Raw genomic sequence first — 16,105 nt, forward strand, 5'->3', positions numbered from 1 at the left:
TTGGGAGTTATGTGATTACTGATTCAATTTCCTTACTAGTAATCACTTTGTCACAATTTTCTATTTACTTCTGATTTACTTTTGGAAGATTGTTTTTAGGAATTAAAATTTTTTTTAACGTTTATTTATTTTTGAGAGAGAGAGCATGAGTGGGGGAGGGGCAGAGAGAGAGGGAGACACAGAATGCGAAGCAGGCTCCAGGCTCTGAGCTGTCAGCACAGAGCCCAATGTGGGGCTCAAACTCACGAACCGTGAGATCGTGACCTGAGCCGAAGTCGGACGCTTTACCGACTGAGCCACCCAGGCACCCCTGTTTTTAGGAATTTAAAGAATGAAGTATGCCTATTTATTTATTTTTAAATGTTTATTCATTTTAGAGAGGAAAGAGCATGAGTGGGGGAGGCGCAGAGAGCGGGGGACGGAGGATCCCAAGTGGGCTCTGAGCTGACAGCAGTGAGCCTGATGTGGGGCTTGAACTCACTAACTGTGAGATTATGATCTGAATGGCAGTTGGATGTTCAACTGACTGAGCCACCTGAGTGCCCTGAGTATGCCTTTTATTTTTTTAATTTTTTAATGTTTGAAAATAATTTATTTTGAGAGAGCGCACACAAGCAGGGGAGGGGCAGAGAGAGAGAGAGAGAGGGAGACAGAGAATCCAAGTGGGTTCCACACTGTCAGCGCAGAGCCTGTTGGAGGGGCTCGGACTCAGGAACTGTGAAATCATGACCTGAGCTGAAACCAAGAGTCGGATGCTTAACTGAGCCATCTAGGAACCCCCCAAAGTATGTCTTTTTAAAATGAAAAATACTTTAATATTTTAATTTTACTCCTTAAATGTTTTTTTAGGAGCTGTGGCCTTGAAGAATCTTGAAATTAAAGAAAATGCTCTGGTAGGTTTTGAGTATAAAAAATGTGTAATGTCTGCATTTAACTGTATATAGACTTTTTGATTTACTTCGTCATTTTAAATTATTCAAGCTTGTGAAAATTTTTAAAAAGAATTTTTGCAAAATGTGTATTTTACAAAGTAGACTTTTAATCTCCTTTAAAAGCACAGAGTATAATTTTCCCCATTTAAAAATGCTTCCAATTTTTTTCTTTCTATATGATTTTATTTTAAATGGTTAATTTATCTTTCCAGTTGTCTTCAAGTTTTAATACCATGGTAATGATTTTTTTTTTTTTTTTACTATAGAATTAAGTGGTATTAATTACATTCATGATGCTATACAATCATTAAGCCCTGTCTTTTTTTCTGTAACTTTTTCATTGGGTCAAAGGGACTCCTATAACAATTAAGAAGTAATGCCCTATTCCGCCTCTTTGTAGACCTTGCTAACCTTTAATCTACTTTCTGCTTCTATGAATTTGCTTGTTGTACCTCGTGAGTGAGATCCTGCCATGTTTGTCATACTGTGTTTGACACATTTCACTTAGCTAATTCCTCTAAGGTTTGTCTGTTGTTTTTATCGGGACAACATTTCATTTTGTGGCTGAGTAATATTCCAATGTATCTTGATGCCACGTTTTGTTTATCCATTGATACCTTGATAGACACTTGAGTTGTTTCTGCCTTTTGGCTCTTGTGAATAATGCTGCTGTAACACTGGCATACACATGTCTGTTCAGTTCCCTGTTTTCAATCCCTGTGGGTAAATGCCTACCAGTGGAATTGCTGGATTTTATGGTAATTTTATGTTTAATGTTTTTAAGAACTGCCACTCCATTTTCCATACTAGTTGAACCATCTTATATTCCTACTACCAATGCATATAGTGTCCACTTTCTCCACATCCTTGCTAACATTTACTTATCTTTTTAAATCTTTCTTTTTTTTTCATTTTATCTTAAGTACAGTCTACTCCCCGAGGTGGGGCTGGAGCTCCCGACCCCAAGATCAGAGTCACCGGAGCTCCTGACCCCAAGATCAGAGTCACATGCTCTATCAGCTGAGCCAGCTAGGCACTGTTTTTGGTTTTCTGATTATACCCCTCCTAATAGACATAAAGTGGAATCTCATTTTGGTTTCTCTTAGCATTTCCCTCATGACTAGTGAGGCTGAGCATTTTTTCATGTGCTTATTGGCCATTTGTATATGTTCTTTGGATATGTCTGTTGAAAATAGTTGCTGATTTTTTAGTCAAGTTTTTGTTTGCTTGTTTGAATTACATTTCTTTATGTATTCTTGACATTTTCCCTTATCAGATACATGATTTGCAAAATTGACCCCCATTCTTTGTGTTGCCTTATGCATCTGTTGATAGTGTCCTTTGATGCACTAAAGTTTTTAATCTTGGTGAAATTTAATCCATCTCTTTTTTTTTTTCTTTTGTTGTTTGTGTCTTTGGTGTGCTGTTCAAGAAATCATTGCCAAATCTAATGTCAAGAAGATTTTACCACATGTTTTCTTCTAAGGGTTTTGTAGTTTTAGTTCTTGTGTTTAGGTCTTATGTCCATTTTGAATTAATTTTTATATATGGTTATGAGGTAAGGGCTTAACTTCATTCTTGGGTGTGGATGTCCAGTGTTCTCAGCACCACTTATTGAAAAGGTTGCCCTTTTCCCCATTCGATGGGGAGAAATTCTTTTGAGGTTTTTGCAAAGTAGAGTTTTAACCTCCCTGTAAGGACAAACTGATGATAAAATTTCCCACTTAATTTTCCCCTCAGACAATATAAAAGCAGTATGATTTTGGTAAGGGTAACTTAGGTCTTCTCTATTACTGTCGAACTTTCTCCCTATTTATTTAAAAATGATCAGTCTCCCTGAATGTTATGGAGTTGAGAATAGTATGACAATTAAGTATTTACAAATTTAAGTAAGTGTTGATGGTAAAGAGAAGGTGCAAGTTAACTGAATCCCTTTAAGTAATTGTGGGAAGAAAAAAATAGTCTTCTGTTTTGTTGGCCTGTATATATACTAATATTTTATATGTATATATATGTTTTGTAGAGTCAACTGGATGTACCATTTAAAGTTAAAGTTGGTCATATAGGTAAGCTGTGCTTATTATTTGAATGTCCTTGCTGGACTTGCAGTAAGAATGATATGCTTCGTATCTCTTTAATGTGATATTGTTAATGTTTCTGAGCACTAATTGAAAATCATGTGTTTTCGTCTGGGTAGAGCTTAGTAGCGTAACTTAAAGATACTGTGTGGTCCATGTATCCCTTGTTTAAAAACTATGAAATTGTACATTTACTAGGTGTTAAAAATGAGTGGAGAGCCAGTGTGTTAAATCCAGTAGCATAACTGTCTCTGTTTCTTAGGTTTCTGACTAGTTACTGCTGTCTTCCAATCATGGATGTCTGCTGTAAGGAGTAGGGTCTGGATCATCCGGGCAATGTGACTCGGAATGAGTCAGAAACTTCGTTTCTGAGGTTGTTTGCATACCTGTGTCCTAGCAGCTGTCATTCTCTAATATTATTTTATTTTTTTCTACTAGACAATAAGTTTCTTAGTGTTTATTCTCACCACTTGGTACGATACCTGACATATAGTAGGGACACAATTTGTTGAGTGAAGGAAGTACCCATTTCCAAATGAGTGTACGGCATTATAATCAGTTTTATAGGAACGTATTTTCCCCTTGCTATTACTGGGTGTTGTTAATCTTATTGATCCTTCAGAGTTTGCTGCATTTAGCATGTGGAATTACATATATAGTAAATATAAATATATGCGTATTTTGAAAACAGTTGTACTTATGTGGAAGATTTTTGGAATTGTCTTTGTTTTATATTTTTGTGTATTACAAATTTTCTAGAAATCTGTACTTTTAGAAATGAGAATTTCTGGTAATGATGAGAGGAAAAGGTTTTTTTTTTTTTTTTTTTAAAGATTTAATGGTGAAAGTGCTACATTATTAACTTTGTGTCTATTTCTTTGATTATTAATGCTATTTTGTCACTGTTCTCTGTTTATTTACTTTTTTGGATTATTAATATATGTGATACATGTGTGTGAGCAGTCTGATACATTTATAAATTGTATCAGATTTGTCGGAATTATTATTTTTTCTAATGGGTTTATTTCATTCTGGTTACATTTTGGATGGTACACAAATTTGAAACGGTCACTGTCTCCTCTGATTTTTTTTTTTAATGTTTATTCAGTTTTGAGAGAATGTGAGTGGGAGAGGGGCAGACAGAGGGGGACAGAGGATCTGTAGCGGGCTCTGCACTGACCGCACCAAGCCCGCTGTGGGGCTTGAACTCAGGAACTGTGAGATCATGACCTAAGCTGAAGTGGGACACTCAACCGACTTAGCTACCCGGGTGACCCAGTCTTCTCTGATTTAAAACTTAGGAAGTCATCCCTGTTTTAGAAATCAGTTTATTTCTTTTTCTCTGGATTGATGTTGTAATATGAAATCTTTTTCTCAGTTTGGGTTTTTTTTAAATGTTTCATTTTATTCATTTATGTTTAAAGTTTATTTTTTGAGAGAGAGAATGAGCAAGCAGGGGAGGAGCAGAGAGACAGGGAGAGAGGGAATCATGAGTAGCCTCCACGAGGTCATTGTGGAGCTGGAGGGGGGACTCCAGCTCAAAATCTGTGAGAGATCATGACCTGAGCCGAAATCAAGAGTCAGATCCTTAACTGACTGAGCCACCCAGGTGTCTTTGGGTTTTTTGTTTTTTGTTTTTGTTTTTTGGGTTTTTGTTTTTTTTTAAACATGGAATTTTGGCCTTATGTAATGAGATAAATCTATGTAGATTTTTTTCCCCTTCTCCAGTTACCAGTTAATGCAGCCATCGTGTTATTAATTTTTCCCTTCCCAATCATGGCAGCTATTTCTGAATCAATAGACTCCTGCTTTCTAAAATATTTAAAGTATTCTAAAACAATTAGGGAAACTTTTTAAATACACAAGACTAGAATCAGTATAATGAATACCTTACATCATATTTTTTAGTTTAATATCCTAATGCTTTAAGGATATTTTGCTATTGGATTATAGTAAAACATTTTGAATGTTTGAATAGTTTGAATAATTTTCTAATCTTGTTCACAGTCTTTGATTATTATCATAGAAATCTGTGCACACATACACTTAGGGTGATAATCATACATATTGTATATATATCATCTATATATATGAAAAATACATCTTCAATTTTATAATCTACCTTTTGACAGTGTACTATGAATACTTATAGTGATTTGGAGTAAGAATTGGGGAAATCAGAGTTCTGATAATCAAGGATTGTTGGTTAATGGCAGAAGAGTATTGTTATGTTTGATGCAGATTGCCATAAATAGAAACTTGTAAATTTTTAGAATAGCATTTAGATTTTCCAACAGTACTAATACACATAATTTCAGATCATCGCAACAAAGGCGTGTTGTTTTGGGTTGTAAAATAGCTTTCTGTGAAGTGACTCAGCTTGTTGTTTTGCCATCTCTTCTAATGCCTGACAGAAAATAGACTGTCAGCAAATGCAGGTTGAATGAATAATATTTTTTGTCCTTTTTAAAAAAAATTCATGTAGGTAATCTTAATCTTACAATTCCATGGAAAAACCTGTATACTCAACCAGTTGAAGCTGTCCTGGAAGACATTTATTTACTCATAGTGCCTTCTTCTCGTAAGTCAAATTTTAAACATTATAACTTCAAGCACTTTTATTTGTGGATGGAAAAATCTTTATATCTCAAAATGATATTCAGAATACTTTTGGTAAATATTTTGAGATATTTTTATGTTTGAATTAGCATTTGGGAATTCAAATTAAATTGGCTTTTACTCTAGACTTTTGCAGACTTTGTATTAGTGATTATTTTTCAAGGGTATGTTTTGGAATGAGTATACTTAAACTTAAGATAATTAAATATTCTTTTCTGTGCTTCCTGTAGAAATAAAATACGATCCTGTAAAAGAAGAAAAACAACTCTTGGAGGCAAAGCAATATGAACTTAAGCGAATAGAAGAAGCAAAACAAAAAGTAGCTGATCAAGGTAAAGGAAACAGTAAATAGGAATGGTAATAAGAAAAGACCTAAATATTTATCACATGGGAATATTATTTTTCTCTGGAGGCAATGAAATTATTTAACAAATATGAGATAATCTTATTACATGGGGAATTTTAATGTGGCTTGTCTATTTTTATGATGATTATAAAAATTTTACTTAAAGAAACTTACTGTTTGACAAATAATACACATAGCTTATAAGGGTAAGGTTAGTTTTTAGCTATAATAATTAATTTCATCAAGTATATTTTCTTAGTTTTGTAGCTTTTTAATTTTTGAAATTGCTATTAAAACATTTTTTTAATGTTTACTTATTTTTGAGAGAGAGAGAGAGAGACAGAGGGAGAGAGCGGGAAAGGGACAGAGCAAGAGGGAAACACAGAATCTGAATAGGTTCTGGGCTCTGAGCTGTCAGCACAGAGCCCAACGTGGGGCTTGAACTCAAAAACTGTGAGATCATGACCTCAACCAAAGTCCAGTGCTTAACTGACTGAGCCAGCCAGGTGCCCACAAATTTTTATTTTGTAAAATGTTTATTTTTGAGCATGAGAGTCAGAGAGGGGGAGAGAGAATCAAAGAGGGGGAGAGACAGAGGACCCAAAACAGTCTGTGTGCTGTCAGCACAGAACCTGATGCAGGGCTTGAACTCATGAACTGCAAGATCATGACCTGAGCTGAAGTCAGATGCTTAATTGACTAAGCCACCCAGGCACCCTAGTTTTCTAGCTTTTTTTTTTTTTTTTTTTTTAAATTCTCCTTATATCAGTTCTTAATCTTTTGGAGATACTTAGTTGTTTGATATAATTATGTTTTCCCAAATCTTTTTGGTTACCCTCTGGCTTCATATCCTTTCCTATTCAGCCTAAACCAAATAGTTCATTATTTCAACCCTTTCTTTTCTCAGTGGAAGAGCTGTCTCGCAGAAATCGAATTCCTTTCCACTTGCGTGGTGGTGACTTTTGTATTTTTTGTATTCTGTTCTGTCTAGTAAAACTTTCTCCTTAGCCTATAAATACATTGTACCTGGTCTTATCTTCAAACACAAAATGATCTTCCTAACCTGGTTATCATTTGTCTTCTGTTCCTCTTTTAATAGCTAAGCATCTTAAAAATGTATGTATACTTACACCACTATCCTTGCCTTGCATTTATTTAGTTATTTCTTTTTTTGATAAAAAACCCACTAGTAAACATTTTACCTTTTGACAAAGAGGTAAAAACGTTAAAGGAGATTTAATGCAAATTCTGGCGACACTTCTTGTAATTATATTTTCATACCCTGTGTAGTTGTTTATCTCTATCCCCAGTCTTTCTTTATTCAAATTTTTTTTTATTATAGCACACATGTAACAAAGTTTACCATCTTACCCATTTTTAAGTGTACAGTTCGCTGGTATTAAATACATTTAGAATGTTGTACAACTCTTACTACCATCCATTTCATATCTCTTTTCTTCTTGTAAAATGGAAACTTTATAGCCATTAAACAACAATCCACCCATTCCACCCCCCTCAGTTAGAACCCCTGGCGACCACAACTGTACTTTCTTGTCTCTGAAATTTTGGCTCCTCTGAGTACTTCATGTAAGTGGAATTATACAATGTGTCTTTTTCTAACTGGCTTAGTTCACTTGGCATCATGTCTTCACGATCTGTCCGTGTTGTAGCCTGTGTCACAATTTCCCTTTTAAGGCTAAATAGTGTTCCATTTTTTGTATATACCACACTTGCCTTGCCCATTCACCCATCTGTGGACACTTGGGTCGTTTCTGTGCTTTGGCTGTCGTGAATAAAGCTGCTCTGAACATGGGAGCACAAGTATTCCTTTGAGACATTGTTTTCAGTTCTTTTGGGTATATACACACAGTGCAGTTGCTGGATCATAGGTAATTGTACTGTATTTTTGACTTTTTGAGGAATCACCATACTGTTTTCAACAGGGACTTGTACCATTCTGCATTTTCACCAACAATGCCCAAAGGTTTTGATTCCTTCGCATCCTTGCCAACGCTGGTTTTATCTTTTCTTCATGGTAGCATCCTAATGGGGATGAAGTGGTATCTCATGTAGTTTTGATTTGCATTTCGCTGAGGATTAGTATTTTAGTGTCTTTTCATGTGCTTATTGGCCATTTGTATATCTTCTTTGGAGAAATGTCTATTTGAGTCTTCTGCCCATCTTTTAGTTGGGTTGTCTTTGGTTGTTGTTTGGTGCTACGAGTTCTTTATATATTCTCCATGTTAATCTTTCACTAAATACACGATTTGCAAATTTTCTCCCATTCTTTGTGTAACCATTCTGTTGATAGTGTCTTAATGCAAAAAATGTTTAAATTTCCACGAAGCCCATTTTGTCATCTTTTGTTGCTTGTGCCTTGGTGTGATATGCAAGAAATCATCGTAAAATCATCACCAAATCCAGTGTCATGCAGCTTTTGTCCTGTGTTTTCCTCTAAGAGTTTTATAGTTTTAGGTCTTAAATTTAAATCCATTTTGAATTAGTTTTTTATATGTTCTTCGATAAGCAAGGTCTGACTTCATTCTCTTGTTCATTCTCTTCATATCCCGTTTTCCCAACGTTGTTTATTAAAACTATTGTCCGTTCCTGATTGAGTAGTCTTGGTCCCTTATCAAAAATCATTTGACCGTGTATGCAAGGGTTTATTCTGAGTGCTGTATTCTGTTTTATTCGTCTGTGTGTCTGTCTTTATGGCAGTACCACACTGTTTTGATTACTGTAGTTGTGTTGTAAATTTTGAAATCTGGAAGTATAAGTCTTTCACCTTTTGTTCTTCCTTTTCAAGACTGGTTTTCCTCTGTGGGAGTCCCTTGAGTTTCCTTATGAATTTAAGGATGCATTTTTCTGTTTCTGCAAAAGTATAATTGGGATTGCTTTGAATCTGTAGATTGCTTTGGGCGGCATTGACATGCTAACAGTGGTTCCCAATCCATGAACTTGGGTATGTTTCCATTTATGTCTTTTAAAATATCTTTTTAAAAGTGTACAAGTCTTTCACCTCCTAAGTTATTCTTTCTGATGCTATTGTAAAAGGAATTGTTTCTGTAATTTCCTGCTCAGATTCTTCATTGTTAGGGATTAGGGATATGCAGTTGATTTTGTGTGTGTGTGTGTGTGTGTGTGTTGACTTTGTACCCTGCTACTTTGCTGAGTTAATTAGTTTCAATAGTTGTTTTGTGAGGTATTTAGGGTTTTCTTCATATAAGATCATATTATCTGTGAACAGCGATTTTACTTCATTTTTTGATTTGGATGACTTTTGTTTCTTGCCTGATTACTCTGGCTAGACCTTCTAGTAGTATGTTGAATAAAAGTGACAAAACTGGACATTTTTGCTGTCTTTCTGATTTTCAAGGAAAAGCTTTCAGCCTTTCCATTAAGTGTGGTGTTTGCTGTGGGCTTTTTGTATATGAATTTTATTATGTTAGGTAGTTTCCTTCTAGTCCTAGTTTTTTGATTGTTGTTATTAAAAAAGGATTTTGAGTTTTGTTAAATGGTTTTTCTTCATCAATTGAGATGATCATATATATTTTTTTATTTGGTAAATGTTTGATTTATTTGGTAATTTTTAGCAAATTTATTTGGTAAGTTGACTTATATATCTACCCATCCTTCCATTCCAGCAATAAATTCTATTGAGTCATGCTATATAATTTTTTATAACACTTTTTTTTTTGTTTATTCATTTTTTTTTTCCCTTGGGGAGAGAGTGAGTGGGAGAGGGAGACACAGAATCTGAAGCAGGTTCCAGGCACTGAGCTGTCAGCACAGAGCCCGACGTGGGGCTTGAACTCACAGACCGTGAGATCACGCCCTAGCCGAAGATGGAAGCTTAACCGACTGAGCCACCCAGGCGCCCCTTGAATTTTTTTAATGTGCTGTTGAATTTTGTTTGTTGGCATTTCGTTATTTGCATCAGTATTTATTAGGAATATTGATCTGTAGTTTTCTTGTAGTATCGTTGTATGGTTTTGGTAGCAGATTAATACCTCATACATTGAGTTTGGAAGTATTCCCTTTAATCTGTTTTTGAAAAGTTTGAAGAGGATTGATGTTTTAAGTGTTTGGTAGAATTCACCAAAGAAGCAATCAGTTCCACGGCTTTTTGTTAGGGGAGTTTTGATCACTGATTCAATCTTTTTACTAGTTTTATATGTGTGTGTATATATATATTTTATATATACATATGTGTTATATATATGTATTTTACATATATGGGTATATATAATACATATATCTATTCAAATTTTCTATCTCTGTGATTTTGTCTTGGTACGTATTGTGGTTCTAGGAATTTGTCCATTTCGTTTGGTTAATCCAGTTCGTTAGTATACAGTTACTCACATAATGTGTATAATCCTTGTTTCTGTAAAATCTTTAGTAATACACCTACTCTCATTTGTAATTTTGGTAATTTGAGCCTTACTCTTTTTATCTTGGTCCATTTAGCTATTTTTCAATTTTATTGACCTTTTCAAAAAACCCAACTTTTGGTTTCATTTGATTTTTTTTTTTTTTTCCAAGTTGGTCTTCTATTCTTCAGTTTATCTCTACTTGAATCTTTATTTTCTCTTTCCTTCTGTTAGCTGTGGATATAGTTTGTCCATTATTTTCATATTGTTTAAGTTATAAAGTTAGGTTCTTCTGAGGTCTTTGTTTTTTTCTTACAGCTATAAATTTCCATTTTAATACTTTTTTGCTGTGTCCCATAAATTTTGGTATGCTGTGTTTTTGTTTTCCTATATCTAAGTGTTTTCTAATTTCCCTTATGACTTGTTCTGTGATCCATTGGTGGTTTAATAGCGTTTTGTTTAATTTCCACAAATACGTGAGTTTTTAAATTTTCCTTCCATTTTCTTATTTTTTTTAAATGTTTGCTAATTTTTGAGCGAGAGTACGTGTGTTAGGGAGAAGCGGAGAGAGGGAGACAGGGGATCTGAAGCAGGCTCTGCACTCACAGCAGAGAGCCACTGCTGAGCTCTCTGAGGAACCCCAACTTCTGTGTTTTATTTCTAACATTATTCTGACATGGTCAGAAATGGCACTTTGCATGATACCTATGTTTTTAAATCTAGTTAGACTTAATTTGTGTCCTAATATGCGTTCTGTCATGGAAAATGTCTTAGATGTACCAGAGAACAGTGGATCTTGTGTTTTAATCCATTCAGTTTGTGTCTTTTGAGTAGACTGTTTAATCCATATCCATATATATACATACATACGTACGTATATGTGTGTATATGTACAAATATAAATATGAACTAATATCGGTATATTATATGTATTTTAATGGTTTATCTTTGAGAGAGAAAGAGCATGTACATGAGCAGGGGAGGGGCGGAGAGAGAGAGAGAGAGGGAGAGCAAGAATCCCAAGCATGTCCTGAGCTGCCATTGCAAAGCCCGATGCGGGGCTCAAACTCACAAACCCATGAGGTCAGAACTTGAACTGAAACCAAGAGTCGGATGCTTAACTGACTGAGCCACCCAGGCACCCCAGATCCATATACTTTTAGAATAATTACTGATAACTTACAGACGTACTTCTGTCCTTTTGCCATTTGTTTTCTGTGTGCCTTATTTGTCACTCATTTACTGCGTTACTCTCTGAGTTTGGTTGACTTTGTATAATGAAATGTTTAAATTTTTATTTCGGGGCGCCTGGGTGGCTCAGTCGGTTAAGCGGCCGACTTCGGCTCAGGTCATGATCTCACAGCCCGTGAGGTCGAGCCCCGCATCGGGCTCTGTGCTGACAGCTCAGAGCCTGGAGCCTGTTTTCGATTCTGTGTCTCCCTCTCTCTGACCCTCCCCCGTTCGTGCTCTCTCTCTCTCTCTGTCTCAAAAATAAATGTTAAAAAAAAAATTTAAATTCTTATTTCATTCATCTCGTGCATATTCTATAGGTATTTTCTCTATGGATACCCTGAGAATTACATTTTTGACATCCTTAAGTTAGAACACTTTAAGTTATACTAGCTTAACCTCAGTAACATACAGAAACTCTACTCTTTCACATCTCCCTCCTCACTTTTTTAAATTGCTGTTGTCACAGAATTGCATCTTTATATATTGTTGCCGAAAACAAACTATTTTGAATAGATTAGTGTCTTAAATAATTAGAAAACAACAGGCTGAGTTACAAAGCAAAGTTACCATAATACTAGCATTTAGACTAAGAAGTTTTTTTTATAAGTACATTGGTCTCTCAAATCATGTAGAATGCAAAAAGTGGAGTTACAAACCACTGTTATGGTAACGATAATTGATAATCGCAGATGTGTTATCTTTTGTTGGGATCATTGTTGTTTCATGCAGTATCTCTGGTTATTGTGTAGGGAAGGTCTGGTGACAGTCTTACTCAGCTTTTATTTATCTTGGAATGTCTTTATTTCTCCCTCACTCTTAAAGGGCATTTTTGCTGGATATAGAATTCTTGGTTGAAAGATTTTTTTTTCTTAGCACTTTCAGCAATTTGGTCCATTGCCTTTCTGCCTTTTTTCTGATGAAAAATCTATTGATAAAATTATTAACGATCCCTTCCATGTGGTGAGCAGCTTCTCTCTTGATGTTTTCAAGATTCTCTTTTTATCTTTGGTCTTTGAACGTTTGCTTATAATTTGCATCCTTGGGTCTCTTTGAGTTCTTCCTTGGAGTTCTTTGAGTTCCCTGGGTAATCATGTCTTTCTTTAAATGTGGCCAGTTTGCAGCTAGTATTTCTCATTTTTTAGTTTTTATTTTTTTAAGATTTTTCATTCTTTAGTCATCTAAACACCCAGTGTGGGGCTCGAATTTACAACCCTAGATAAAGAGTTGCACACTCTACTGACTAAGCCACACGGGAGTCCCTCAGCCAGTATGCCTTCAGATATTCCCTCTGACCCTTTCTCTGTCTTTTTTCCGTCTGGGACTCCCACAGTGCATGTCCCCTGGGTGTCTGTTAGGCTCTGTTCACTTCAATTTATTTCTTTCCGTTCCTCAAATTTAATAATTTGTTGTTGTTGTTCTGTCTTCAAGTTTGTCTATTGCAGTCTCGCTTTGAATCTCTATGATGAATTTTTCCTTTTAGTTATGGTACTTTTCTGCTTCTGAATTTTTTTTTTTTAGTTTTTTTCTTTATAGATATTTCTGTTTTTTCATTCATTATTTTCTTGATGTTCTCCACATCTTCCTTTAGATCTTTGAGCATCTATGTGACAGTTGTTTTAAAGTCTTTCTAGTGGGGCACCTGAGTGGCTCAGTTGGTTCCGGACTTTGGCTCAGGTCATGATCTCATGGTTTGTGAGTTCAGTGCCCATGTCTAGCTCCACACTGATGGTGCAGAGCCTACTTGGGATTCTCTATCCTTCTTTTCTCTGCCCCTCCCCACTTGCACTCTCTCTCAAAATAAGTAAACTAAAAAAAAAAAAAAAAAAAAATGCAGTAGCTCTGTCATCGTATCTTTTTCAGGAATAGTTTTTGTTAACTTATTTTTTTGTCTGTTAAATGGGCCATATCTTCCTGCTTCTTTGTATCGTTGGTGATTCTTTTTAAAATCTAGATATTTGGATATAATAATGTGATATCTGTGGAAATGAGATTCACCCCCATTCCCATTGTTTTCTTTTTTTTTTTTTTTAAAGCTTTTTTTTCTTTTTCATTATTGTAGGCTATCCCTAGTCCAAGGATCAGTCTGAGGTATAAATGTAAGGTATTCTCAGGACTTTGCTGAGCCCAAGCCTATGCCTTTCCCTGAACGTGTATGGTCACATTCTTATTTTCCCTGCATATGGAGTTGGTTTTGAATGTCCTAGTCTGTAATGTTTTGCTCACAAATAGGGAGAAGAGAACAATGAAGGGGGACAAAAACAAAAAAGGTTGCGAGTCCTTTAAAAGTCCTGGATGTCACTTTGGCTGGAGAGGGAGGGGCTTGCAACAGTTGAAAAAGGTGCAGTGACCACAACCACCCTTCTCTGTGATCAGGAGCAGCAACCAGCCATTAGAGCACAAATCTCCAAATATTTGGAGGATGGGTCCTTTCTTCCCACCTTGGTTCCTGCAAGTTGAGTTGCAAGGTGCTTCAGGAATGTGTGCACGGCTGGCTGCAGTAGGCCTGAGAATAGGGGTCCGGGTGAGCTGCTGCTATGGTAAGAGCTAAAGTGGATGTGAATGAAATATAGTTTACATTCAAGCCTTCTCTGCAAGTTGCAAGTTGCAAGCCTTCAGTAGATTCTGGAGTTCCAGAATCTTTACATTAGGCACATTTTGCCTATTGAGTTATCTAGGAAGACAGATTCCTGGTGTTTTCTACTCTGCCATTTTCCTCTTCTCCAATCCTTTCTTTACTAAGTCTCCTAGGCTTTTGCCTTTTAAAAATTATTTTCATCTTCTCAAAACAATACATATACATAGATTTAAAAGTTAGTAAGTAATATTAGTACCACAATTTAGAAATTCTGTCTCCTGGCTCAGCCCCTAAGCCTGCTCCATATAGATCTGCTTTTAAGTTTTTTGGGTTTTGTTTGATGTTTTTATTTACTTTTGAGAGTGTGAGTGGAGGAGGGGCAGAGAGGGGGACAGAGGACCCCGCGTGGGCTCTGCACTGACAGCAGCGCTCCTGACGTGGGGCTCGAACTCACCAACTGTGAGATCTTACCTGAGCTGAAGTCAGATGCTCAACTGACTGAGCCACTCAGGAGCCCCTACTTTTAAGTTTTAAAGTGCTTTTGTGGTTACTTCCATGCTACTATATAAGATGATCACATCCCTATTACTTGATTCATTATGCTTATACATCATTTATATAGAGAGGCTTCCCTTTATGGACTGTAAGGTTGACCCATTTTTCTGTCTTTCTAGTATAATTGCATGTTTGGTTAAATCAGTATTCATTGTTTATGTTATTATGGCTATATATAAATGTTTACTACTGAGCCAAATAGTATATATGCTCTGATTACATATGTTTTTTGGTGCAACTTTATTATTTCCTTGGCAATAGTCGGTGGATGTAGGGTGATTATTATATAGAAGTTTTTCTTAACGTGTCTGGTTCCAATGTGATGGATCTCCCTGTATCTGTAAGTACATGGTTTTAGAGTCTGCAGTCTGTTGCGTGTATTGTCTTCAGAAGAAATTCTTGCTTCTCACTAGGATGGGAAAAGGATAGTTGTATGGCTGTGTGGACTAAGGGAGGGAGAATACCTGGAAGTCTAACTACTAATTACACCAGACTTAAGCCAGTCCTTGTATTATCATCCTCTCCCTGCCATTTATGTTCTCTGAGGACTCCAGTTCCTGAATCTTCCCAGGATTCTGGCTTTTGACTCATCTTTATTATTGGCCCCTCCATTTATTATAGGTATTTAGAAGAATTTCTTCATCTCTGCTAAGTAGGTTAAGGCCATCTGCATTCTAGCTTCCAGACTACTGAAGGTATATCTTCCCTGTTTTTTTCCTGTACTCTTTCTTGACCTTGGGGATTTATCCATTTTCCCCCTTTACTTTTGCATTAATAAGGTCTTACTGAGAAGTAGAAGAATAGATAACAATCCACCATGTTTAATCAGAAGTCCTTATTTTTACATTGGTCTAAAATTAGAAACGCTTATGCTTAAAATTCAGTAGTGATAGCTTATTGTTATCAGGTAGAAGTTTAAACTCTTCAGCGTGATATGTAAAAGTTCATATGATTTGAATCCTATTTACCTCTTGAGCCTTATTACTGACCCCATCCCTTTCTCTTCTATTCTTTTGTTCTAAACATACTGACCTATTTACAGTTTATTGAGTGTATCAATTTCTCTGAATATATCTCACTTTTACTCTATCTAACATATAATTGTGAGTTACCAGCATTGAAATGATAGTTGAGGTGTATGGTGTGGATGAGATTCCCTGAAGCAGCAGTAGAGGAGAGGAGAAGAAGTCCTAGGACTGAGCCTTAAGGAAATGTAACCTTTAATGATGGTGTAAAAGAGGAACACAGAAAAAAAAAAAATCAAGAAAAGAGTGATGAGGGGCACCTGGGTCGCTCAGTCGGTGGAGCGTCTGACTTGGCACAGGTCATGATCTAACGATTCATGAGTTCGAGCCCCACATTGGGCTCTCTGCTGTGAGTGCAGAGCCTTCTTT

The 16,105-nt window shown here is 36.0% G+C and overlaps 1 protein-coding gene across 1 annotated transcript in view; it reads left to right on the top strand.

Annotated features, from left to right (window-relative positions):
* The window catches only part of VPS13A (vacuolar protein sorting 13 homolog A), a 252,942-nt gene that overhangs the window by 12,120 nt on the left and 224,717 nt on the right, over positions 1–16,105 (top strand). Inside the window, exons 2-5 of the mRNA XM_053907998.1 lie at positions 850–893; positions 2,956–2,998; positions 5,496–5,591; positions 5,860–5,961. Of these exons, the coding sequence (XP_053763973.1) occupies positions 850–893; positions 2,956–2,998; positions 5,496–5,591; positions 5,860–5,961 (285 nt within the window). The remainder of the gene's footprint in view (positions 1–849; positions 894–2,955; positions 2,999–5,495; positions 5,592–5,859; positions 5,962–16,105) is intronic.

This window comes from Panthera pardus, unplaced genomic scaffold, assembly GCF_024362965.1.
Source record: "Panthera pardus isolate Hobbes unplaced genomic scaffold, ASM2436296v1 HiC_scaffold_20, whole genome shotgun sequence".
NCBI lineage: Eukaryota > Metazoa > Chordata > Mammalia > Carnivora > Felidae > Panthera > Panthera pardus.